Source organism: Tetrao urogallus (assembly GCF_951394365.1).
Source record: "Tetrao urogallus genome assembly, chromosome: 14".
Lineage (NCBI taxonomy): Eukaryota > Metazoa > Chordata > Aves > Galliformes > Phasianidae > Tetrao > Tetrao urogallus.
Genome location: NC_136827.1, coordinates 14,175,046 through 14,200,875, shown reverse-complemented (window position 1 = coordinate 14,200,875; position 25,830 = coordinate 14,175,046). Strand labels below are relative to the sequence as shown.

Below are 25,830 nucleotides of genomic sequence, written 5' to 3'. Positions count from 1 at the left end.
TCAGCCACCTGGCAAAGCTTATCATTTGGTTTTTAAGTCCACAGAGATGCATTGCCTGCCTGGTGGGAAAAATGAACACAGAGAAACAGGAATTTATTTTCTGAATGGCACTAACTGGTCCAATGTCCTTCACAATGGCTTGAGCCAGATGCATCAGAAAAATGTCTAAAAACTGCATTTGGCCAATAGGCACAAATTTGCTACAGGCAGAACGTTGTCCTTTGAAGGCGACCTCAAAGCCACCATCAGAACCCAAGAAATTCTCAGCGGTTACAGACATTCTGTAGCCAAAACACACATGGAACCTTAAGATGCCAGTAGGTGGTTTGAGGTGCCAGTAGACTCCATGTGTAGAGAGGGTAAGCAAACAGATCAGTGCCAGTCACAGCTGCTTCCACAGTCGACATTGTGGCTGCAGAAATCATGCACTTAGGCCTTCTTCTGACTTTTGGCAGATGTCGTTTTAAGCCTTGAATTATTTAAGCATGCTGTGATTAATTTTGAGTGAGTTAGGTGTTTTTCCTGTCTGTGAAAACGTCTAACCCTTTAGAGACCTCATTAAGTTATTAGCTTCATCTTTTTCCAGTGGTGATGACTATGCAGTTCTGTTAAGGATTGGGCAGCATGAAGAAAAAAAAAAAAAAGTACTTATTTTGTACTTTTGCCTGTTGGTTTCCACAGAGCAGCTAAAGTTGGAAATTCTGAGAGTGATTTAAAAAAAAAAACGGCTGTCTTTCTGATTTTGAACTTGTGTTTATGTGCATAAATGTTATGTATGATTGGAGAAGGTCATCTTGCATGAATGGAACCAGAAGTTGTCTGATATTCTTAATGCCTGGAGAGTCTGCGGGAACAACTCAGGAGAAAACTCCACTTGCTGTAATGAGAAGCCTTGTCTATGCTCTTTTCTTGAGACTAAGAAGTGTTTGTGTAAGCTTTAATCCTCAGCATTTCTTATGAAAGCCAGCGTATACAGGGCAGCACAAAAATCTGGTGCTCTGACAGTGCCCTGTCGTGCTGAGAAAACCCTCTTCAGTGTTTGTTTACCAGCGTTCTCAACAGAGGATGCAGCAATTGGGCTGTTTTTCTTTCAGTGGCAACAGAGATCTGTTTTCATGTCATCTCTGTCTTTTCCTGTGCCCGGCTGGCTCTTCAGAGCCGGCCGTGCTGTCAGTCAGCAGGGGTCCCATGTTTGGGCAGGTGGTGCATTGCTAACGGTGGAATAGCTTCAGCAGCAGGAGAGGTGGCAACATGCCCACCTATTGCAGAACTGTTTGTAGTTGCTAAGCCTGATAATAAAGGCTACAGAGAACGAGCAGTTCCAATGAACCGTGGCTTTCATGATTTCAGCAGGTTTGTTAGGACTCTGTCTTGACAAAGACATCAAAGGTTTGGAGTAGAGAATCAAAAAGAGGATCTAGGTAACTAACAGCTTTGCAACTGTGTTACCAGTTCACGTTCTCACCTGAATAGAGGCTGAGCCCTCCAACTTGGGGTAGGTGCCATCCACCATCCTTCACGCATGCTTTGCACTCGCTTGTAGGAGATGCCAGCAGTTGGTGCTTTAATATTTCAGTCATTATTGCCAGTGTCCTGAACAGCACAGCATGCTCCACTGGTTTAACAATAGGCTATTTTTTCTGCTATACTTTATCTATCCAAGAGCCTGCTGTTAAATAAAATGTAATTTGAAGTATGTAAGTATTAAAGCTACCCAAAAGCTTTGATGTTGAAGATAATTAGTAAGAAATTATGAGGAGATAATGCATGGGTGGGCAGACAAAGCTAATGAGGCGCAGTCAGGAGAAAGTGTGAACTGAAGCAGTTTTCTGTCATTAATAACCCAGTGACATTCCCATTGCATTTCTTCCCCAGGTGTGAGGGGAAGACACATTTGCAGAGCCAGAAGTTGTTTCTAGTCTTCCTGTGTGGTCTGTCAAACAACACACACAACACAATCAGCTGTTAGCAGTGTTGGTGCCAAATCGCTGCATTGGTTTCTGAATCATGTCAAAAACCAGATTCCAAAATAAGCGATGGTCAAAATAATTGTTAACTCTGGAAGATACAGAAGAGGTTTTTGCTGATGTATAGAATTATCCATGTTAAGATTAGAAGCTTCATTGCTGTACCAGTTCAATCCTCTTTACAGACTTCTGGCAGACTGTAGGCACTGCGACCATGCTGGGAGTGGTGTTGAGTTTCTTCATAAATTTAAACGCCTTGTCTCTGTGTTCCACAAACAAACTCCAGTCTCTACAGCCTCTTTCCTCTTATCTATTTACTTTTTCAAGAGAAGGGAAGAATCACTTAAGAGTAGTTACAAAGAAGCTAAGAAGCCCACATTTCCATACCCACTCATAACCCACCAGAGTAGATATCATCAGGTCGCAGGAAAACACTGTTATTTTTATGTGCTGTCGTAACAAGCAAACACAATTTTGTGTGAATTGTTGCTAAAGATGTTACTGTTTCATGTAGAGTTTCAAAGGACCTGCTTGTTTTCAAGTATCTTTTGTATTTTGCTTGAGTTTTATGTATAACCTGTTTCATAGAGAAATGATAGAAGGTGATGAGAAGGAAATTGTGGAGTATCTTGAAATCAAATATATTGTTAATTAAGCAGATAATAGTCCAGCATTAAGCTCTGTGGATCCTTTGTTTAAGGAATGGAAAACTAATGATATTGGAAAGACAAATGTTGAAAAGGGTTTGCCATGAGGTTGGGGTTTTCTCTGGAGGTTTCGTTTCCATATACCTAATTACTGTGTTCCTTTAGTTCAACACAAGGTATTTGTGGACTGCATTTTATTCCATTAGTCTCCTCCCTGATGCTAACACTGCCCTTTTCCTTGCTGTTCGTCTGTATTCTGCTGCTGACATAACTTGTAGTTATTGTCTCTTACATTCACAGAGCTGCCTTCTTGAGGATCTAACAGGTTATCAGCACTCATAGTCATTTTTAATCTTTGTAAAGAATCATATCTTTCTAATAAAGCAAGTGATTAATTACCATGCCCTTTTTATCAATGTAAAATCCGTCATAGGTTCAGTGATGTTCAATTATAACCTTTCAAGGTTTGGTATAATCCACAATACTCAGAGAGACAGCCCTATTGCTAGGCAGACTTCTTCACTGTACCAACTATTATTATCTCCTCACTTATTGTTCTATTTATTTACAAATAAAGATCAAATATCCTCAGTGGAACATAGGAGAAAATAATAATTCCAAACCCAATGCTGAAGAAAAATTTAACATCGGAAACTCAATGAAAACAGAAATATATCACCCATTCATATCATTAGAGGGTAAGAGCCTTTCATAAGCCTAAAACAAATGAAATACCAATGTGAAATTAGGAATATGTTTTTCATTTATAGAGAGCTATGAGGCAAGATGCTTTTGTCTGTTCTTAATAGCCTCACTTCAGACTCAATTGTTATAGATTACTGTGGAGACTTAATGGAACCGTACAGCAGTGCAGGGAAGGAGGCAGGAGAACAGTGGCTGATGAGCCAAATTAAGCAGCAGGGAACTTTACATGGAGAGTGTGAAACTGCATTATGGCAAGCCATATTGCTTCCTTCTATGTTAATCTGTATGAGGGCTGTGCAAAGCGGCTGAGGCAGTAAGACATCCAGTAGTGAGTAGCTCCCAAAATCCATGGTAATCAGGTTGGTCACACATTTCCCCAAAGCAAAATCCCGGCACTTCTCCTGCTAATTGATATTTTCCATGGGCATATCAGGTAGCCCTGGTTAAGTTCCTTTCCGTACTGTTCACAGGAAGATAAATACGTATGTGCCTCTTGCTGCTTTGAGATATTTCAGATGGCCTTCAGATTGCTTCCATCTGCCTTTTACATATACTGTGTTCCTTGAGATACTCCAGCTTTAATGTTGAACTTGACGAAACCTTTAACCCACTCAGTGGGAGTGCAAACCCTACTTCTGCACTGTGATATGAAAGATTTCCTCCACAGAAGGAAAAACATAACCCACTGGGGCATTTGCATAAATGTCAGAGGATTTAGAAGGGCGCAAATATCCTTCAGCAGTAATCACATTTTTGTTGCTATTAGAATAACAAACTGAAAATCATTTTGCATTTTACTTACACCATTTGTTTTACCAAAGGAGGTCATTCATGCCATTAAAAACTCTTTGTTTGTGAAACAGTCAATAAAGAAAAATAAAACAGGAGAAAGAATGAACTCATACTGCCAGTATTCAGAGTACTATGTGATCATTTCTAATTATTTTTCTTTTGTCTAAAATTGAGGTAACCAACCAATAATGAGCTGTGGCATTGAGGAGGTGATCTTATGGATAAAGTCTGCCACGAGGCGTGGAGATTCTTCTCCCAGCAATGGTCATAAAATATTCTGATACGATTATGATTTCACAAATAGCTGTGGGAAGGGAGATTTCTCTGTCTTGCAGTTTTGAAGATATAGTTGCCTGAAAACAACAGCATTTCATGACAGAGGGAGAAAGAGGTTTGGAGATTGATTGTATATAGAGATCTGGAAAATATTAGAGTTTTCAACTTTGATTTGCAAAGGGTATTGATCACCCCAAATATTAAACACATGTGCAATCACAGTTTATTTAAGAACATAAATTGCCTGTTCATGGATTCAGCAACACAGTTTTCTTTCTGCTGCTTCCTGTAGCTGATGTACATTAAACAAATTGTACTGAAAACTTGCTGTGACTTGTTAATGCCATTTGAATGGCATTATTCTCTTACCAGTCAATACCAGTTCTTTTACCTGGTTCTTGTGGGGAATGTAAGGCAGATGTGATCTGTCTTTTTTTTTTGCTTGAGTTCTGTGTATAGATGGGAAATTCTCCCCAAATCCACTAAACATTGCAATTGCAGGAAATTTTCATGTGGTTATTGTTGTTCTCCTGAGCCCCAGTGCTGCCTGACAGGCACTGTACTATTCTCTGCTTGACTGACAGTGCAAGACGCGCTATGCTCTGAAATTGTTTCCTGGTACATCTCTGCAATAGATTAGCAGGGAGCTCAGAGGTGAGGAGTGTACCCCGCATCTCTTCTAAGATTTACTGCATCACATTCAAGGCTCTATTCACATTTCTGTGAAAATACAGGGATTCTTTTTCTTGTATACAGCACAAATAAAATAATCCTGTCCTTAATTCTGTCAATCCCAGTCCTCCAAATAGCCAGCAGAGGCCACTCTTCTAGAGAATGAAGTCTTCCTCATACGCAGCTGTGTATAGAAGCTTCCAACTTTGCAGCATGCAATTTTACTCATTCAGTGACAGAGAAGCCCATTTCAATGAACTGGCACAGAACTGGCAACCAGAGATGACAAAACTCTGTGTCTAACTCTACCTTTATTCTCTGCATTTCCTACCCAAGACCGATAAACCTCATGCTTTCATTCTTCCCCAGGCTCAAGTGAAGCTATGGCAATTCCACGGGATTCCTGAAAGATTACCAAAGACATTTAAAATCTTCCTGAAGCACTAATGATACCAGGCTGTATCTATCAAATCAAGCTACCAGCTCTGACAGATAAGTGAAGTAGAAAAGCTTAGCTTAAGAAAGTCGCTGTAACATATTTTAAATAGGGAATCTGCTGTACTGCTTACCAGGCTCTTAAGCCTCCAGCCTCACAAGATACACAGGGACAGGTCCTTAGACATCAGGTACGTGGCTGAGCTTGCTGCTTTTTCAGTAAGAGTGGTACTTGTTGATGTATTGCAGACTGCATTCAAAGCATAAATCTTGAGTGTTTTTGAAACAACTCTTGATGACTAATTGAAGATAACATACCCCTCTCTGCCTCCCCATCCAAGGGAAATACTTTAAAACTGCCCAAACAAATGACTGAAGGACAACATTTCTGGGTTCTTCACAAGTAATTATGTGAACCTCCTTTTTTTTCATGATAATATCGTTAACAACAAAATACTTTTGATAGCATTACCTTAATAATATAGGAACTCACCAAAGTCATCTCATATTTACTCCTCCAGATAATTGCATTATCAGAAGGGTACATCATAGTAATGGGATTCAGTTGCCTGCATCTCCGTGTCTGTTATTGTAGATCGAGTTGTCTGCTTTCTGATTCTCACTGGTACAAGCAAATAGGTGCTCTGGGGTGTAATTCTCATCTTAAGTTAGCTGTCAAAAATAAAAGCAAGTCAGAGGAGTAGCTAAGTTTCAGATATCTACAGTGCTGGAATCTCATGTGAAGTGAGATGGTTTCCGACCTGCTATGTTTAAGTCTTGACATTTCTGCATCAGTGCCATTTCCCAGCTAGTGGTTCTCAGAACACTTGAGAATTTTAGACTTTTTAAATTTCAGTGGAAATGTACGTGAGTCAGATTTAGGTTATATAAATGTTTTCAGTTTTTGTTTTAGTCTCTTGAATGGAAGATCTTACATATTTTTTCCCCTTTCAATTATATAGTTTGTAAGGAAATGTGCAGTGTAGAATGTATTAGGGGACTGTACTCCCTGATGTGACATAAACACCAAGCACTTCAAATTGTCAGCTATTACAAGCTTCGGTTTGGAAGTGTATTTCTTAAATGGCAATTACTCTCACCATTAGAAGCCCCCACACAGAAAAGCAATGTGTAATGCCTTTCCACACAACAGATTTCCCAACACACATATTCAGCCATCCACCTGGAATAAGAATTTGAATTAGTGACAAAGATAACCTTACCCAGTTCAGGGATATGTTCAGCAAGTTCATGGTCACTTAAAATACTGTCCTTGGTATTCATTATCTTTTATTTAAGGGTATCAACAATTTCAAAGTTTCAAACTTTGAATGCCAAATCCTGCCATCTTAAAATTGATTTCCTGTACAGTATTTTTGTGCAGAACTCAGATATCATGGGGCAGATGATGGGGGACTGAAAGTAGGAAGCCATAGGCAAGGGAATTTGTTGAGATGAAATTATCCTCTTGTATCACATAGTCCTGCAATGCCATGGAATCCAAACTTGCTCCTTTTTTGTTTTTCCTTTTTTTTCATTTTAATGTAAGTTCAACTATGGATAGGAATATGCAGTAGTTAACATTTCTCTGTTTCACCAGAACATTAAATGAATAGCTTATTGTTTTCAAGCTAATCCTTAATATAAGAACACTTGATTAATATATACTAGTTAGTGAATATTCTAAACATATTGCATTTTAAGCATAAAATTCTGTAACACACCAAATTTTAAAACTGACCACAAAAATGCTTATTAGGGCCATATCGTCAGAAGTGCTCAGCATAGCAGCTCGGTTCATCTAGTATGACTAGCTCACATTCTTACAGACCCTTATATTAAGATTTGCTTGGAACTGAAAGTTCTATTTGTATTAATGAGGGAAATCAATTCTTTGTGCTCTACATCAGGATGATAAACTGTATACTCATTGACTAGATTACAGGGACAGGTAAATACATAGGAATTCAGGGGGTTTCAAGTAGTAGTCTAGCTTTATCTGTCACACCTAAACTAGAATAGCTCTATGCCGTGCTATCATGCCTTTTGTGTGTGATGCCTGCTTTGCAAATCCAATTTTCAAAGTGCTTCTCCAAGCCCACATTCCTTTCCCAAGAGCTGCTGTGAGCATATGCTCTTATCTGAGCACTGCCTTCTGGTTGACATTGCCATCTCTCCCTTCTACTTTATCAGTGTTTCTTCTACACTGTGATGTATATCCCATCACTAAATGCAGCTTATTTCTTTATTTCCACCTAATTTCCTAGGCAACTTGTTGATCTGAAGCATATGGATTTTCAGTGATGCATTCAACTGACCAGCTAGTTTTGATACATTTCATCAATTTTCAGAATAATAAATTCAAAGCTAAGAAGAAAAGCATGTTTGTCAGTGCTACCTTATATTACAGGATTCTGTGAACTCAAAATCCTACCAGATGAACTTAATAGAAATCTCTGGATATATTCATATGATCTTAAGATACTCATTTGATCCTTATTTACCTATTCTTATTAAGCTTGTTTTGTATATCTTCTACATGAATATTCTACATGAATGCATATTGTCATCTTTACATCAATTTGGTAATAAGTGATAGCTTAAGCAAAAATTCACTATTCCTTATTAGCTAGTTACCTGGTTGCAAGTCCCAACATTCAGCACTTTAAGTGAATAAGTGGATGTGAATTATTCATTTCATGGAAACTGCTGTACAGGGAAAGAAAGAAAAATTCTAGTTCTGAAAGCACTTTCAAGTACAAGCAGCAAAGACACAGGAAATTTAACAGCAGGCAGATGTGGGGTCATGGGCCCATACGTCCCTAATATTTGATTTCTATTTGCTCTCTATGGAACATATGTATTGCCAAGCTATCACCAAAGTGGCAAGAAATTTTATGTCTATTCTTCTATTTATGTTGATTTCTTTTTTGTTTGATTTCTTTTTTGTTTGTTATTTTTTTCCCCCCCCAAATACATTAACAATGAAATTGAAGCACTTTCAGAGATGAAATCTGCTGTTTAAATAGACTTCAAGTTTTCTTGCCTTCTTATCAGTCCTGTGATAGCAATCATTTAACAAAATGTGAAATTCTGATCCCAAAGATTGGACTTTGAATCTCATCATTAAAATAGGAGTATCTGTGAGAACACGGCAATTTTTAAATCTGCAGTTTCTCTGGGACAGGCACTTATACATACAGGTAATGGCTCTGCAAAGATGTTGAAAATTCTATGTCTTTTTTTAAGGCTGCAAGTTTGAAAGTTGTACATAAACAGCATTTTAGAGAACCAGCACTCTGGGATTTTAAGCATGATGATCTCTCACAGAAAAGTGAGACTAATCAGCATTTCACTACAAAAATATGACAGCTCACCGCAGGTAACGATGCACATCAGTCTTCTGTATTTGTAGTTAAGAGTGTGCCAAGCTTTCATTTCCTTACTCAAGCCATGTAAATAGTGAGGATCAGTAAAGCCCTTCTAAGTCCGGCCTTCCAGTTTTCTCCTGTTTCATTATAAAATGAAATGATCTGGAAATCTACCTGAAAAAGTAGTTAAACACTGTGAAATTCAGGCACGCTAACAAATTACCAGCAGCAGAACATGCTGAGTTTCAAATCATCCCACAGTCCGAGGAACTGCTAAATTAATTAGGTTGATACAAAACTTGGAAGAGGAGCTACTGAGACAGTCTACTGATGGGGGAGAGAGGGATCTTTTTTCTGAATCAGTGGTACTGCCACTTTGATGCCACACAGTTCCAAGCCCTGAAAAAAATGTCCATGTATTAGCAAATACTGAGAGCCCATAGTAAAGGCTGCACATATCCTAATGACCATGTCTCATACAGATTCTTCTGTGTTCAAGGAGTCTGTTATGCCTAATAAATATCTTTGTTGTTGACTGTTCAGTGCACATTAAAAGCCCTCATATTGTAGTACTGCTTTGGGTTTAAAAAAAAAAAAAGAAAAAAGAGGATTTGTGGCCCATTTAAAAACCTATCGGGCATGAAATTGATACTATATGAGAAAGAGAGAAATGAATTTCCTCATTAGAACTTGCACATTAGTACAACAGCTCTTGCCGTAGTTTAATCAGAGTTCTTATGATAAATCCTCACCGCTCAGTTATACCAGGCCTGCACACAGAATAATGCATTCAGGTGCTGATATTTCCTTTCATTATGTTTTTGAGCATCTTCACATTTTTGTAGGCATGTATATTTTCTATGAAAGAGCAATGTATCATTACGTACGTAGTTGAATTAAATACCCTGAAATGAAACATCAACTCTCTGCTTCCGAAGTTAGCATGATGTCATCTTGTCTTTCTGCACAGCTTTCTCAGCCCTTTTTTTCTTTTCATTATAGAGCACCTCTTTGTAGTGATGTAACCTTACTGAAATCTTGATTTGCTGATTAAAATGTTCTTCAGAAGAAGCAGTGGGATGCATAAATCAAGATGAAATATAGTTTGTCTTCCCTTAACATCATGGCACATTTGTATAAATTGAACTGGTTTTTTTTCCTGAATATGAAGGTCATGGTTAATGTCTTGCAACCTTCTGACTGTCACTTTTCTGTAAGGATATTGTTTGAAACTGGAAAAGCATCTGATATTTGGATTTCCTTCTGCTCAGAGATCCAGTACTTATCCTCTCAGGTTTCCTCTATTAAAAGAGAATTATGAAGCCGAGAAGGGAGAGCACATACTGGTAATATTTACATCTTTTTGGATCAAGACTGAGTTACACCATTTAGAATTACAGCAATGGTTCTTGCTCCTCACAATGTTCATGTCCCAGATTTGGGGCAACACCTCCAGAAATGTCTGCAGATAGATCAGACAAATTGATTCAGGAAGTATTACATATATATATTCCCTGAAAGAAGTAAAGCTCAGTTTCCAATTCCATTGTTACTTTATGTTTGATTTATTCAAGGTTACTGATATATATGGCTCTTTTCTTATAAGTACTCTATATTTTATCTTTGTTCTAATAAAAATACTATGTACATCACGAACCCTGAATAATTCAGTGTTACTTTGCAACTCAGAAAGCTTACTCTTTTTGATGGAATTTCTTGCCTATGTAATTCAGAAAGCAAGCAATTCTCCTATGAACAGTTGTTCCTCTGTTGTAGAAGTGTATTTTAGCTACCATGCTGTGTGCAAAGTTACAAAATTTGCTGTTGTATTGCCTGAGGCGACCTGGGCTCTTTCTCAGTGGGAAAAGGACAAAATAGCATTTTAGTTATTCCAGGCAGTTACTTGAGTGTCCGCAAGCAACTGCTCCAAGTTTAATTCTTTGTAAAGGATCTTTCTTCAGAATTATTTTAGCTGAGTGTTAGGCAACGGAAATGTAATTTCTCTTTTATCAGATGATGTCTTCATCAGTGTACAGGTTTTTTGTTGTTTTTTTTTTTTTAGAAAAAGAAAGCATTCTGATTGAACTGTGAATTCATTTAAAGCCTTCTAAATGTTGTTTTTGTGTTTTCACAAAAAATAAACAGCAAATGCTTATCAAAAGGCATACTGACTTGTCTCGGAACGCAGTAATAAGAGTAGAATTTTGGCATTGTATGCATTTGCCAGAGAACCATAAAAAATTTAAATGCAAAGTGTGTTGATTCAGCAGCAGCTCTGTGCAGGTGATGTGTTGTTGAAAATGAATGTTGAAGTCTCAAAACCAAGAAAGGAATGGTGGGCTGCGTGAATTAAAGGTTAATCACCAGCTCCCATACTTCTGCAGCAATTAAAGTGGAGCAAGAAAAAAACTTGTACAAATAACACAATGGTTTGGGTCTTTTTCTTCTGTCCTTCCCTATGTGTTGATTTTCTGGGATGCACTAGTCCTACAGCTTCATATTTTGGATTGCCATCCTACCACAATCTACTTTAAATTCCAGAGCTAATGCTTTAACTTGTCACCACTTTGTCTTGCAATGCATTTGACAGTGTGCTTTTCCACTTCTGAGGTTTGCTGCCTATTTTACCTTTTCATTTCATTCTGTGCACAAAAGTCACCATAGTCTTATTGTTTAGAAATTCTCAGCCCCCACATTTCTGCCTTTGGCACAATCTCAGCTATTGCTGGTAAATAACCACAGAGCAGAGTTAATTCTCAAAAATGATTTTGTAGTACATGAATTTTCATCTTTATTTGTTTCACATTAGAGAATTCCTCTTGCAGTGTAGAGTGAGAAATTGTATTACATATTCATTGCTTTTTCATAAAACTGGTTTCTGTTAACTCATGCTAGACGAAGGAATTTTCTTTGCTGTATTTATATTTATTGTACTTTAGAACCATCCAGGATAGGCATTTGTCTCTTCATTTATTTCCCATTCTATTCCCTTCTGGATATCAATTTATCTAAGCAATTGTCCATACAGGAGCTTGATCTTTTCCTGCTCAGGTTATTCTTCTCAAAAGTAATAAAACATTGCACAATCAACTACACGAGGCAGGCCCTAGATAATTTATACTGTTGTATTCTCTGCTGTGCAGATTGCTAGATGAAGTACCAACCACAAGCAGTACAAGCAGATTTCATTCTGCAGGCTTTTCGTTTGATTGGCTCATGGCTAAAATGCCTATAACTTCCTAATTCTGGTGATTTATTCTCACAATAAATACTATACCTCTAAACTTTTTCTGTTTTTATCCCTAATCCAGGGATATTCTGCAGAACGTTGCTTGTCTTGCAAGGCTTTCCACTGTGGTATCAGGTTGACAGAGAGACAACTCCCATGTAATAGGACTGAAAACACTTTTCATAATGAAATTCATCTTTGAAAAATCTCTTGGTTTTGTGTTTGTTTCTCTTGGTGCACACTAAAACTAATATAATATGGAAACAAATCTTCCTGTGTTGATGTAGAAATGATGTTTTGCCCATGTTTCCATGGAGACAATCAGACTGTCATAAATGAACATGAAACGGCTTTTAGTTCTGCAGAATTCAGCTGCTTTAAAACGATACATTACAAATCAGTCATATTCTGTGATACCTTCCAGAAGTCCCCGGGTGATCTGTAAAGACAGGTGAGTATTGCTGTCCCCATTTTAAATGCTAGAAGAGAAAATAGAAGGCGACACAGAGAAGCTAACTCATTTGCCCCGTGTCACAAAGAATCATAGAATGGCCTAGGCTGAAAAGGACCATAATGATCATCTAGCAACAAGAACACAACATTAAGTTGTCCTTTCCTTCTTGCCCAATGACTGGGCCATCAGCTGCACATGAGTTCATGTGCTAAGAACAGAGTGAAGTTGTCATTCTTCCAGGACACACTGTTTTGAAGCGTGCTAACAGTATTGTACCGTATAAACACAAAATGCACTCCTGTGTTTTACACTCCATACTTGATAATGTTTGATGCCAAATTCTGTTTCACATGTCTTAGCATATAACCAGTGGAACACGTAGAGATTTTCTCATTTCCATGGCTGAACACATTATCCAGTACAGTGTTTAAATACGATTAAGTGAAGATAGCCAGGGTGTCTGGCTGGGAACTGCTGTACCTCATTTGCACTGACATTCTGTCTGTCGACAAACAGAGTGACCTTGTCAGATTTCCATATCCAGAATTCCCATTATGTGCCTACATCTCTATAACATTGTGTTAGGAAATAATTATAATTGTGCCTACTAGAATACTGATTCATAAAAGCAATCCTTTGATCCTTATTTTTTGTTATTTCCAGCAACATTCAGAATTTGCTTCTGCATTACATCTAAAAATAAACTCATTAACATATATGTTATTCATGAGATTTAATGACGTAAAATACATACTGAGCAATGATAAAATTTGATTGGTAGGAGATATTTTTCTAGAAAGAAGAGTTCTATATGCAGAGATATTTATTTCAATTATATCCTTGGATTTTTTTCTACTCATATTTCACAGTATTACAATGCATTATAGTTTTTAATCAAAGTTGGAAGAGTTCAGTATCTCAGAAGCTATCTATCCAAATCAAATCCTGATATTTTTTCCCTATTATTTTATTGCTTCAGTTAAAGTATAGATTATGACTGCTGCAGAGCTGTTGAGGAAATGTTTTGTGAAATACGATGCAACTTCTCCACCTGAACAAATCCAAATACTTGTTTGTATTCATCTGAAATGGGAAAGGTGTGTCTCTAACTATGCATGAATAATTCAAAATATTACTTTCAGAAGAAGGCATGAACTGTTTTATTTTCAGTTGGCCTTGGAGTAAAATAATTTGTATTAAATGAAATCATACTGAATAAATGATTTACTCTAGTGTAACTAAAAGCAAAAATGGTCTAGGTCAGTTTGTGGGATGAATTGTATCTGACATTTCAGAGTTACCGTGGGATTGTCAACTATACACATCTTCAATATCTTTTCTTTTTTTTTGTAGTTTTCTATAGTTTTGGTTATTGTTATGAATTTTAAATCTTTACAGTTTATATTTTCAATATTTCCCCAGCAGCAATGAGAATTAACTCTTACTGACTTCTGGAGAGAAAGAAATGAAATTGTGTTGTGGTACCAGGATCTGGAGATTGAGAATCACCCAATATCATGGGACCCATGCTTGATCACACATAGGGAAAATGCAGCCTCAGCATCACACAAAAGTAAAATATGACTTATAATTATTTCACAGCTAATGAGTTCTACAAGTGTGGATATCCATGTGCTTTTCCTCTCTTGGCCTCTCACTCATTTGCTAGAAAATTGAAAGTATGAGCAAGCATCTTTTGGTCCAGAAGGGGTACTTGTGTGCTTGGAGGCACCGAAGAGGAGGCAGACTCATTAGTAGCTTTCCTACAGAAACAGCTATGCCCTTTTTGGCAGAGCAATGGAAAGCTGGTAGGGTGGAGGTCATTTAGAGCGAGTAGCAGGATGCCTGGTTTTTGAGATGCTGGGCTGCATCATTATATGGTATCTTTGTAAAACAAGAACAGAGCTGAGGCTGACCAAAGGAAACAGCCATGCTTTTAATTCTGCTCCTATGCTGAGGTTCCATTATTATAGAACTGAGTCCTCCCTGCAAGGTGGAAGCAAAGGTTTTTCATTTTCTCATGTTCTACCAACTAAAGATTAGAACGATCTGAAGCTCCCCAGTGCTATCTCAGAAAGCTTGATGCTGCATCACTCCAGGGGCTCTTGGGACACTGAGACCAAATCCATAGATCTCCTGTCATTAAACATCTATGGAAGCTCCATGAGCCCCTGAGAATGGGGTTATTTTTGTACCCTTAATACTTCCTGGAATTAAAAATTGAATGGAACGTCTGACTGATGTCCTTCTGTCTGTGGTTTTTTTTAGGTTTGTTCTGCCTTCACTTTCTCCTTATGCAGAAACACAACTCTCATCTCTAACTCAGCCAAGCAAAAATCATCATACAGCCCAAGTGTTTGGAACATAGAGCAATGTTATGGCACTGAAGCCAGGTTATACTTTATTGAACCAGTGTGAGTGGTCTCTGCTTGCATGTTGGTTGAACTTGTGCCCTAGAGGCTGGAGAGCTTCTTGTACAAAGTGCAACCTGTGATAGCTGGAAAACAGAAGAAGTACAAAGTTGGATTTGACAGCTTCTTTTTTTTTCCAGCAGATACATGCTGGTTTTTTTTTTTTTCAGATTCCAAAGAAGGTGTTGGAAAGATAAATGTATTAGCTAAACATGCCTAAGTAGGTGAAATATTAAAAACTTGTCCCAGTGTAGAGAAATATTTGAGATATATTTGCAGTATATTGAGATATAAATCATAACTATTCATTGCCAGAAATCAAACTAGGAGCTTCTTGTTTATGATTCTTTAGAAAACCAATTTTGGTCTTTTCTAGTCTTTACATGTGCCTTTACTAACCAAATACCTACATTGATGTTTGTGACTGATCATTATATCCACCAGTGGAAGCACATTTCTTGGCTTACACTTTTCTCTTTTTCATTCTTTTCTTCATGTATTTTCACAGCACCAGACTTCTGTGTATTTTTCAAGGAAATTCGTACTTCTCAGGTTCTTATCTTTGCTTTGGAAAGGAAATCTGTAGACTCCTTTAGAGCACCTTTTCACCTGCACAGCCCTTGCAAATGTCAAAAGAAATTATATGTCAGTTACATAAGGAAAGATTTTTGGAAGTGCTTGTAAAAATGAAAACTGATGCTTTTGTCTGCTATACCAACATCTTCAGCCTCTCCCATGTTAGAGTTCTCCAAGCCAAAGCTGTGCAAAAATACAGTGCAGTGACGACAGTTTAGGATGTTACTGTTCAACTGCCTGGAGAAATCTTATTTACTGAAAATAACTCATACATGTCTGAAACATGCAGGCCCACGGTAATTAATTTTCAACTGAATTGATTTATGTATGCAAATTGCTCTGAGTAATTACATGGAGAGAGAGCATGAAAGAGAGAAAGAGGGGCTTAAATATCTGAATGTTAATTGAAGACATGTTCTCCCCTAGAGGTGGAGGAGGGTTAACACCAGTTTTCTCTCTAATGAAGCACACTGATTTATGCCAAGATTTGCAGAAACAGAATTTAAAAATTGATAATCACTTGCAATTGATAGGGGAGGGTTCACATTCTCTTATTAAGTAACACATTTTAAAACCAGAATTATTACCAGTGGCAGTTCTGAGAAGTTACACTCAGCTCCAATAAACAAGGTAGTCTTAAGCAACTCAGTGTGGCCACTTATGAACCTGTAAAATAGGAAAACATTATTTTCATAAGGTTATAGGCAGAAAAAAGCACAAGGTCATCATCTAATTTAAAGCTGAACAGAAGGTAAATCTATGGAACAGATGAAGGTTAAAATCAAGCCTTCTTTTAGCCATATGTTGGCTATCATGTGTTGAAAACATGCTGATTTTCAAGCAAAAATCAAGGGCAAAGATTGGAGAGTTTTTTATTAATATATGCTTAAGCTGGCTTCATGGCTTCTTATACGTTTGCTATAGGACGGTTTTCATGGAGAACAGAATAATTCCTGCAAGTCACTGCTTAGCTGCTTTGATTACATTTTCTCTTTGGTAGAGACAAAGTACTGATCTGAAACTTTTCCTCTTGGATCTGAAGTTCACCATTCACTTACTGCGTGTGGAGGAAGCTGGGTGTGGGTCAGCCTTCCTCCCCTTCCTCCCTGCCCAGACCTGCTTTCCTCCACAGCTTTGTCACTGCCAGGCCCTACCTGCTGTTTGCACACCTAGCTGGAATCAATTAATACATAACGACATTGGAATACACACCTATAATGTAACACCTCGTTTAATTGAGAGGCTTTGTTATATTATCAGTCTCTTTTGTCTTACACTATGCCCCAGGATCTCTGTATTGAAGACAGCAGGTCCCATTTTCCAGTTCATCGTACCTTTCTCAACAGATGTTCTTCTCATATACTGAGAATGGTTTCAAGGGGATTTCATAAAAGCAACTGCTTTTGACATTTCATTACGCAGAAGTATTTTTGTCATTGAGTGATGATAGTACTTATTGTTAGGCAGTCTTGAAAACAAACAAAAAACGCCAATATTTACATAATGCCATTTCTTTTTGATTGTGTAGTTTGTTTCAGCTCCACTAAACAGCCATGAGTTTCAAATTATTCTCTTCCCCCAAACAAATGGTCATAAAAACAAAATCAAGCTCATAAATCTTGCTGGGAACGAGTCATGCAGTTTCTGCAGGATTGCACATCCATTGCTGTGACGCTCTGAGAGTATTTATTTGTTATCACCCTTTTAAAGTCAAATGAGTGAAAAATAAATTTATTGTGATTAACACGTGACCCACGGCTACAGCATAGCCTTAAACAGCAACTTCTCCCTGTACAGCCATTATCTGAACTACGGAGTTTCCTCTAAGTCATAAGTCTTCTTTTATAGTGGTAATATATACAGATATGAAATGCAATAGAAAAGTATCTCAAACGCTGTTGCTAGGTCTTTGTCCAACACTGATTTGTGTTGCTGACTCACAGCCTCAACTGGAGGGCACACAGAGGAGAAAGAAAAGTGTGTACAGTTCAGACACAAATGTCCTCTGGTCTCCTCTGTGGAAGCAGCGAGGAAAAGGATTTGGCATGCAACTGGTGTTCATAGTCCTTTCTGCATCGGGAAAAGCTGCCAGCGTGCCATTAGGAGGTTGTTAATGATCTGATGCAATCTTTGTGCTTATTTTTTCCCAATTATTCTAATATGTCTGTAATGGAACCAGAGAATTTTAACATAATTTGAAGAGATATCTCATGTTGCTTTGCATAATTAAAAGCTTAACTTAAAAAAAGGAATGCAAATCTTCTGCCTCTTAATAGCAGGAATTCTGATTCCTGCATCTTGTATAAATAGCCTGCCATAGGTTTGGGGTCACTGTATAGAGGTGAAAGCTTTTCCCTTGTGCACTGCCATCAGCTGACTTGTATAGCTACCAGACCAAGAAAGTACAGTTTTCCTACAAGTAGTTGTAACCATTGAAGTAAAAACTTCAGCCCATCTAAATATCTCTTCACTTCTGCCCTTCCAGATAGGAAGAGATTTCAGGGTTCAGGATACCAGGACGGAGAAGCTCCAGACAATAAATGTTGGTCATAGAAACATCTTGGTAATAGAAGTGATAAATAGTAAGACTTCTGAGCCAAGATAAAAAGCCAGGAGTTTTCAGAGGATGAAAAACTTCCAAAAATGTTCATACTGAGAGACATGCAGTACTGTGTTTCCCTGTGTTTCAGCCAGCTGTCCCCTGGGATGGATACATACCCTTGGAGATCAGGTGTGCAGGGATTTGGATAACATGGGAAAGATCAGGACAGGAAGTTATGGAGCCTGGTCTCACAGAACGACAGAGGGACTGAGATGAGTTTCCATCTAAATATTTGTGTTCACACAAAACCTTTAATTCCAATTCTGTTTGAACACCTATCTCACCCCAAAAAAATTTGGACCAATCCTCAGCCACCATTAGGTCACACTAACTAACCAAGTTACCTTCTCCTGCAGTCTCAGCATAAAGGAAAACAGGGAAATATTCACATAGTGCAAGTAGACTTAAGGTGTTTTTGTTATTCTTGCCCACAAACCTGAGTAACTTCATGTGGACTCTAACATAGAAAAGGGATGGGTGTGATTTTTAAAGCTGATAAAATAACATCTATAAAACAACTTAACTTTCATTTTCTCCTCCTTGCTCATCTTTCCACTTTCATTTTTTTATTTCTACTTTTGGCTCTTCATTTTCAAAAACTTTGTACTCATTGCTTTAGGATACAAAGAACTGTGATGACAAATATGGTTGTTATGTTTCATCTTATTCCCAAGGGTCTTTTCTTCTGTAGATGATGAGCATCTGCTCCTAGTCATGTAGAAATCTGATTAACAAGGCATGATCTTTGATTAGCATATTTCAGAAATTGCTTCTTATTAAGACTTCTCTCCTTAGGGCTTGTCTGGCTAAGCAGTAGAACAACCTTCTAAACTTATTTAACATGTTGAGAAACTTGGCAGACATATAAATCCCTTTTTTGACCTTTTATATTCAAATAGGTCATACATTCTGCATTAAAAAAAATATATCAAAAAATAATAATCTAGATTGTGGGGGTTGTCTGCTGTCTTCTGACAAAGTCCACAGTTCTGTTTGCATTTAATAAACTTATTTGAACTGGTTGCTTATAAAAAATGATTAATTGCACTTTCACAGTCTGTTCCATTTAAGGATCTCCATGAGATTATCCATCAGGAATGAAATAATTCATCCAATGAGTGCTTATTAAAAGCCTTATGTATTCCTATTGCCATTATTATTATTCTTATTTTCATATTTTAGAAGCAAGACACTGAGCTTGAGAGTTCTTAGGCCTGATTTCAAAGGAAACAGCTGCTAGTGTTTCCAACCACATCCTTTACCATTGCTGTTCTTCAAACAACATTTGTCCTTTTGAGTGGGACCATTTTTTTATTTCCAAACCAGCTTTTCAAGGTTAGGATGAAAACAAGCATACCTATCCTGTCTGCACCATGGGTGTGACTTGTAGGACTGCAGCACTGATGCAGTATTTTTCATCTAGGATGTGTCTCCAGCAAAAGCAGACAACGTGCATGTGTGTTAATACAGAGTGGCTAGACCAGACCAGTGGCTAACCAAGTTCTGCTCGTTAATGTTTTTCTTACAGATATCTGCCTCAGACTTTGTTTCAGTCTCTGGTGAGAGCTGAAGTAAAAGGATTAAGGACATATGTCTCACCCACTGCTTTTCTGGGGATGTAATGAGCAGCGGATGGGGGCTGGTGAGCTGGGACCAGAATCACTGCTTCTCCTCACGTGCCACTGTTACAAAAGACACCAGAAACCAAAAGCAAAGCACCCCTGAATTTTCAGTCTCTGGTCTCTTAGTTGGACAGACAGGCTTCTCAAACACTCTCTCTGTATTTTCCTCATAGCAACTCTTTGGGTGTTGTTGATGGGTTGCTTGTGGTACAGGACACAGATGGTCTGTTCTCCTTCCTTGCTCACTTTTCTATCAATTTTGATGACCTTTTTTTTTTTTTTTTTTTTTTTTAAAGGAAGAAAAAGAAGCTTTTAACACTTTTCTTTTTGCAATTTCCCTGTGCCTTTCACCAAAATAAATACATGTACACTGGTGATGCTCAACTGCCCATTGAAAATGTGTGATGGGTGTTAACGTGGTAAGAGTTTGTAGCTACTGCTGTTTAAACCAGCAGAACAGCTGCAAGGCTTCAGCACTGCAAGAGAAACACAAGTGTTATCTGCTTGTTGGGTATATATTTACTGTCACATAAAGAAATCTGGTGCTTAGCAAACCGAAACTTCTTGTACTTCAAGTAGTATCATTTGAAAGTTTCTCTGAGCTTCATGAGTCACCATAACTTGCAGTAAGATCTTTACATGGTTCCAAAAATGAAACTGAGTTACCCAATTCAAAAAATGACCCATCATGTGGGATGGAAAGGGGGAAGGAAAATGGATTTTAAAGACACCTTCCAGATGAACAGAAAGTTGAGTCTATGGCAAAATAATATCCAAAAAAGCTTATTTAAAAATCACTTCAGGGTGAAATTCCTACATACGGCTGTGACTTCCCTTCTGAGTATTCACATAACCATTTTTGGAATATTTGTAATTCCTCCTGGCAGATACAACTTATTGCCGGTCTTTAGAAGCATCCTTTTGTTAGAGAATAAATTTAGATAGATAGCCTTTCAAATAGAACTTGATTGCAGAAAAGTATTTATAAGAGATTTTCCCTGGTGGGATCAGCGCTGTAATTGAAGTGGTATCCAGTACAGCACTGTATCGCTTCTCTTTTTTCATTTGAAAGATTACCAAATCAGCACTCACTTAGGGCAGCAGTCTATAGAAAGTTGGCAGGAGCAGCTTGGTTTGCACGTAGGCAGGGCAGCAAATACTGTCTGCTTTGAGCTATTGAGCTTCCGTTGGGCCCAGAAGAATGCTACAGGGCTGCTCCTCGTGCACCAGCATCCCCCCTCTGCAAAGGAGCAGCTCCTGCCTCCACTGATTCCAGCTCTCTCACTGTGAGCACTAAACAGGATAATCCTGAAACAAATCCTAATTTTACCACCTGAGTCCTCTGATACATGCTTAATACCTTCACGTACAAGAGCAGAGGGAAAGCATGTGTGCAGCTCTAGCAAGACTCGGTGTAACACACCACATTCTAATTTCTTCATTACTGTTAAGAGTGATTTTTGTGTACAGAGAAACAAATAAAGAAGCCCTCGGAATCTCACTGCCTCTTTTCAGAGAGTGTTCACTGTATTCAGGGGGATTTGGTTCATTGCCCTAAATGGGAATTCTTGCAGGAACCTCTCACTGAAACATGGCAGTGGGTTGCTGTGCTGTTTCAATCTTCAAATAAGCTTTTCACATGAGCAGTGTGTGCGCACATGTAGGTGTTTGTGTTCATCCTTGTGTTCTATCCGAGTGCCAGTTTGGGTAATTAGTTTGTATCTGCAGTCCTTTAAATCTGTTTTGCATTGTCATTAGAGTGCAGCATTATTCACTCCTTCAGGTCCACAATGGAGAAAGAGACAAAGCAGCAGTGATTGATCCTCGAGGAATAAAGGCTTCAGACCAAAGCTGGAGTGCAACCACCAAGTGGTGGAGCATTGGGTAGTGAAGGATGGAGAATAGGGAGCAACTTTGGAGGAAGAATTTTCCTTAGGGAGCATGAACAAAGACAACAACTTGGACATATTTACTCTGAAGTCGTAACTCATCACGCTCACTAATCCCACTTCCAGCAGAACTGTTGCTGATAACAGTTGTATGAAAGTCCAGGATAATGTTATTGGTATTATTGTTACTTGTGGCTTTCTATTCCATCATAACCTTTCTATGAAATAAGCATAACAGAAGATTATTATACCAGAGCTTCTTCCTGAAGTACAATGTCTAATATTATTTTTAATGCCAAGTTATTATCAGAACACTATTCAGTAATAAGAATCTTTAAGTATTCCCTCTATACTTCTACTTACACATTTCCATTTACCTTACAGTCTGCAAACAATGGCACATACTGCAAAGTGGCTGAGTATTTCCTCAGGACACTTGTAATCTGTCAGCCACAAGGTAATTTCGTATGTACTTCTAACTTTTTTCCTCTACGTTTTTTTTGTAGCTCTTGATCCATCCAAAGATCCGTGTTTGAAGGTGAAGTGCAGCCCACATAAAGTGTGTGTCACTCATGACTATGAAACTGCCACTTGTGTAAGCCGCAAGCAGCTGGTACACAGGTAAGGGAACTACATTGTTTGATGGTTTTATGGCTTCAGATACCCAGAATGATGGGAACAAGCAAAATGAGAAGCAATTAAAAAGAGATTACTACAGATGAACTTAAAAAAAAAAAAAAAAAAAAAAAAATCAAACTTCTGCTTATATTTGGTAAGGAACCAAAAAATGATGGAACTTTGCAGAGTATTTCCCTGGGAAGTCACGTAATTACAGAAAGCTCCACACTGTATTGCTGAATGACTGAATTGAGAGCAAATGGAATAATTTAATATGTTAAGAGCTTTGGCCAGTATGTTCATATTAGACCACAGAACTTCACTGAGAGAAGATACAAATAAAGATAAGCCTACCAAGGATAAGTTGAAATATGCTACAATCGAGAATGAAGGACATTATAAAGAAATTCAGAGGAAACAAATTAACATTGCCTTTCATTGGAAGTAGGACAAGCTATAGGGAAACTGGGCTTGAGTATCTCCAGAGTCAGTCCAAGAGCCAGAAAAACTGAGAAATAAACCCTCTCTCTTGCCAACAGCTGTCAAATAAAATCTGTACTGCTGTAATGAGCAAATGTGATTGGTTTGTCTATATATTAAGACAAATACATTGTTTTGCTTTCAGTGCATTTGAGTAAATAATTTGAAAACTTATCTCCAATTTCTTTTCCTATTTAGAAGGAAAACAAAAATTTTCCTGTAACAACTCATATCCCTAAATGTCATTGCCAGTGAAGGCTGCAGTTCCATAACTCTCTAAGCAGAACTAAATTCAGGATGATATGATTCCCCTCTGCCAGTACTACGTCTCATCTTATCTCACTACTTCTTGGTTGAGGAAGCTAATCCAATGGAAAAAATATATATGTGTTATCTTAGATTCACAAAACAAAGTTAATGGTGTAATGTACATGAGGCAGTACATTTAATCTTCAGTTTTCCATATGTGATGAATTCCTGAAGGATTTTAGGGGTACCGTTGTGTCAAAGCTTACATTCTGCTGACATTTTTGGCATTATGTAGCTTACATTTTTGAGTTGAGATGGATTTATGGCACCTGCATTAGATAGGAGTCATCATGACATACAGATATAGATGTTGAGCAAGATGCTTTCTGAGCTATTTTCAGTGTGTCCCAGAAGTGGTCAAAATGGTGCACGGCAATGGTATAGAAGAGGAGCTGAATATCTCTCTTTTCCAGAAACCAGGCTATGTTTCATGTGATCTCTCTGTGATTCCTCTGCTGCCTGCAGCTATTTCAGATAACCTTTGAGTAGCTCTGTGTCTATGGAGATGAATAAAAAACTCTCAAGAACTTACTTTGAAAATTCTCCAAACAATTTCCAGCAAGTTTTGTAGAACGGAAGGAACTACTGCTGAAGTGTGATAGTGGCACATATGCTCCAAGTGCTTAAGTGTTTTTATTCTCAAAATACCCAGCCACCATTGCCTCGAGGGGTTGACACGTCAATGAGGTACATAACCAGGCCAAATTCCCTGCTATCTAACTCAGTGGAGTGACACCACTGAAGATTTTCATCTTCAGTCCCACAACTTTGTGTTCTTTATTCAGTGCGTGACCTGAATTCTGCTGTACATCTGTCTCCAGTCATATTAAAGGATGTGTTAATCAGGAATAAATGCATTTAAAAGGTGGAGTTGCACCTATTTGAAATCAGCAAATGCCTGAATATATTAGCATGGGCACATGTGTACTAAGAGCCACCAAATAACAGAGCACCATTGTGATTGCTTTGCCCATCCACTGAGCATTTGGGTGTGCACAGAAGGATCTTCCATTTCATGCATCATTATCAACTTGCTGTAGTAGCTTTACAAAGCATGTAGGCTCAGCAAAAAGCAATCATGAGAGCAACATCTTGCATTATTGCTGAGGCATCCAGACAGAACTGCACTGATTTGCATCACCTGATTACCTGGCCCACTGAATAGTTGCAGCCCAAGGAAACTGCATTTTTCCAGGCATAAGGCAGCTAACTTTGAAATCACCAGTGACAACACAATGTTATTGCTGTTTTATTTCCTTTTTGCTAGAATGCGCACTTTTTTAAACTACTTCAGGAATAATAGTGTATTAGATAATAGTGTAAAAAATTGAGTTAAATGGAAACTTGTTATTGTGTACTGAGACCCTGGCTGCATGATGGCTAACTCAGTCCATAGGGCTTTAGGGCATAGCTCACTGCATCTGGCAGCACAAATATCATGTATTTCACTAACAGAGCTGAGACTTTGATGCCACAAAAATAGGACCTACTGGCCCTGCAGGTTGGAGCATAGGATGGGTCCATGGAGAGCAGCTCAGTGCAGGTGGATTGGGGTGGCTCTGTCCCAGAGGTGCCCCAGAAGTTATCAAGGAGCCCCAAACGCTGTCTGAACCCTCCCAGCCACGTGCACAGCCTTGGTGCTCGAAGACTGGGAAGAAGGCATTTTGAGAGGTATTTCAGACAGATAATAGAGTTTTGACAGCACGTTCTCTAAGGCATTTACAGTACAAATTGGTGATGTCATTTAGAGAAAAGGCAAAGAAGATAAATTTGAAGGAATTCTCTTATATTGCTTAATAACCCTTGGACTAATGATAGAGCTTTTCTAAATCTTTTGTGTGGATTAACACTCCTTTCAGTTTGGGCATGATCTATGAGGAACAGTCTTTATTAGTCCAGTTTTGCATATAATGCAGTAGTTAATATCTCTCAAAGATCTGTCATGCATTTGCAGTCCGGTAAACCTTCATGCCATTCATCTCAGCTGGCTTTGCTAGTATAGCTGCCTTTGAGGAGAGATGGCATTCTTGGTTTTTTTTTGGAAAGGAGTGAGCAGAGATGAAAACCAGTGGCCATATTAACATGGCCAGGGCTTACCGTGTTGTTCAGTCCATTTAGCTGGCAATCAGCAATTAGTTATGGCTGTAGTCACTCACAGAGCTAATCATGCAACATTGCTGCTTCTCTGCTGTGACTTAGAAATGCAGCTATTTACTCAGTGTTTCCTCAGTCCTTTCGTGCCACTGCTGCTGACAAAAGAGGCCAATATCGAGTTTGTTTTTTTTTTTAAGATCTGGAGAAGCTCCCAGATAAAACATCTGTTCTTCTAAATTTCACATCAAAGCCTTGTTCTGACCAACACATGAATGTTGGCAGCTTCGCTCAGTCACAGTGAGCAGGCAAATCTCCCTGTCTTTCCGCACAATACCTGCCGTTGGTACTCCATTTCTGGCCCTGTCAAAAACAAGTCCTGCAGAAGATCCTCATATATGAAACTGAGCATGTTTTACTTCTGCTGCTCTGTGTGCTAATTATGTGCTTCAGGTTGTATCCAATTCAGAAGGGAAGAAAATTAGTAATTGCAGGAATGTCAGTGACCCACCTGCTTTCACAAACTGCTTGGGAATATTGCAGAAAAAATCTTTGCCCCACAACAAATGCACTTTTTTCCAAGGTGTTTCTTGGAAAGTTGTGCACGTATGCAGGAATTTTAAGCAGCCCTATTCCTTGATGTCCCTATGCTAGACCAACAGTTGCCCTTTAAAATGCGCTAAA

At 38.3% G+C, this 25,830-nt stretch overlaps 1 protein-coding gene across 1 annotated transcript in view; it reads left to right on the top strand.

Annotated features, from left to right (window-relative positions):
* SPOCK1 (SPARC (osteonectin), cwcv and kazal like domains proteoglycan 1) overlaps nt 1-25,830 on the top strand; it is a gene marked incomplete at both ends in the record, with an annotated part of 262,949 nt that overhangs the window by 127,039 nt on the left and 110,080 nt on the right. Inside the window, one exon of the mRNA XM_079542147.1 lies at nt 22,155-22,269. Coding sequence (XP_079398273.1) covers nt 22,155-22,269 — 115 coding nt within the window. The remainder of the gene's footprint in view (nt 1-22,154; nt 22,270-25,830) is intronic.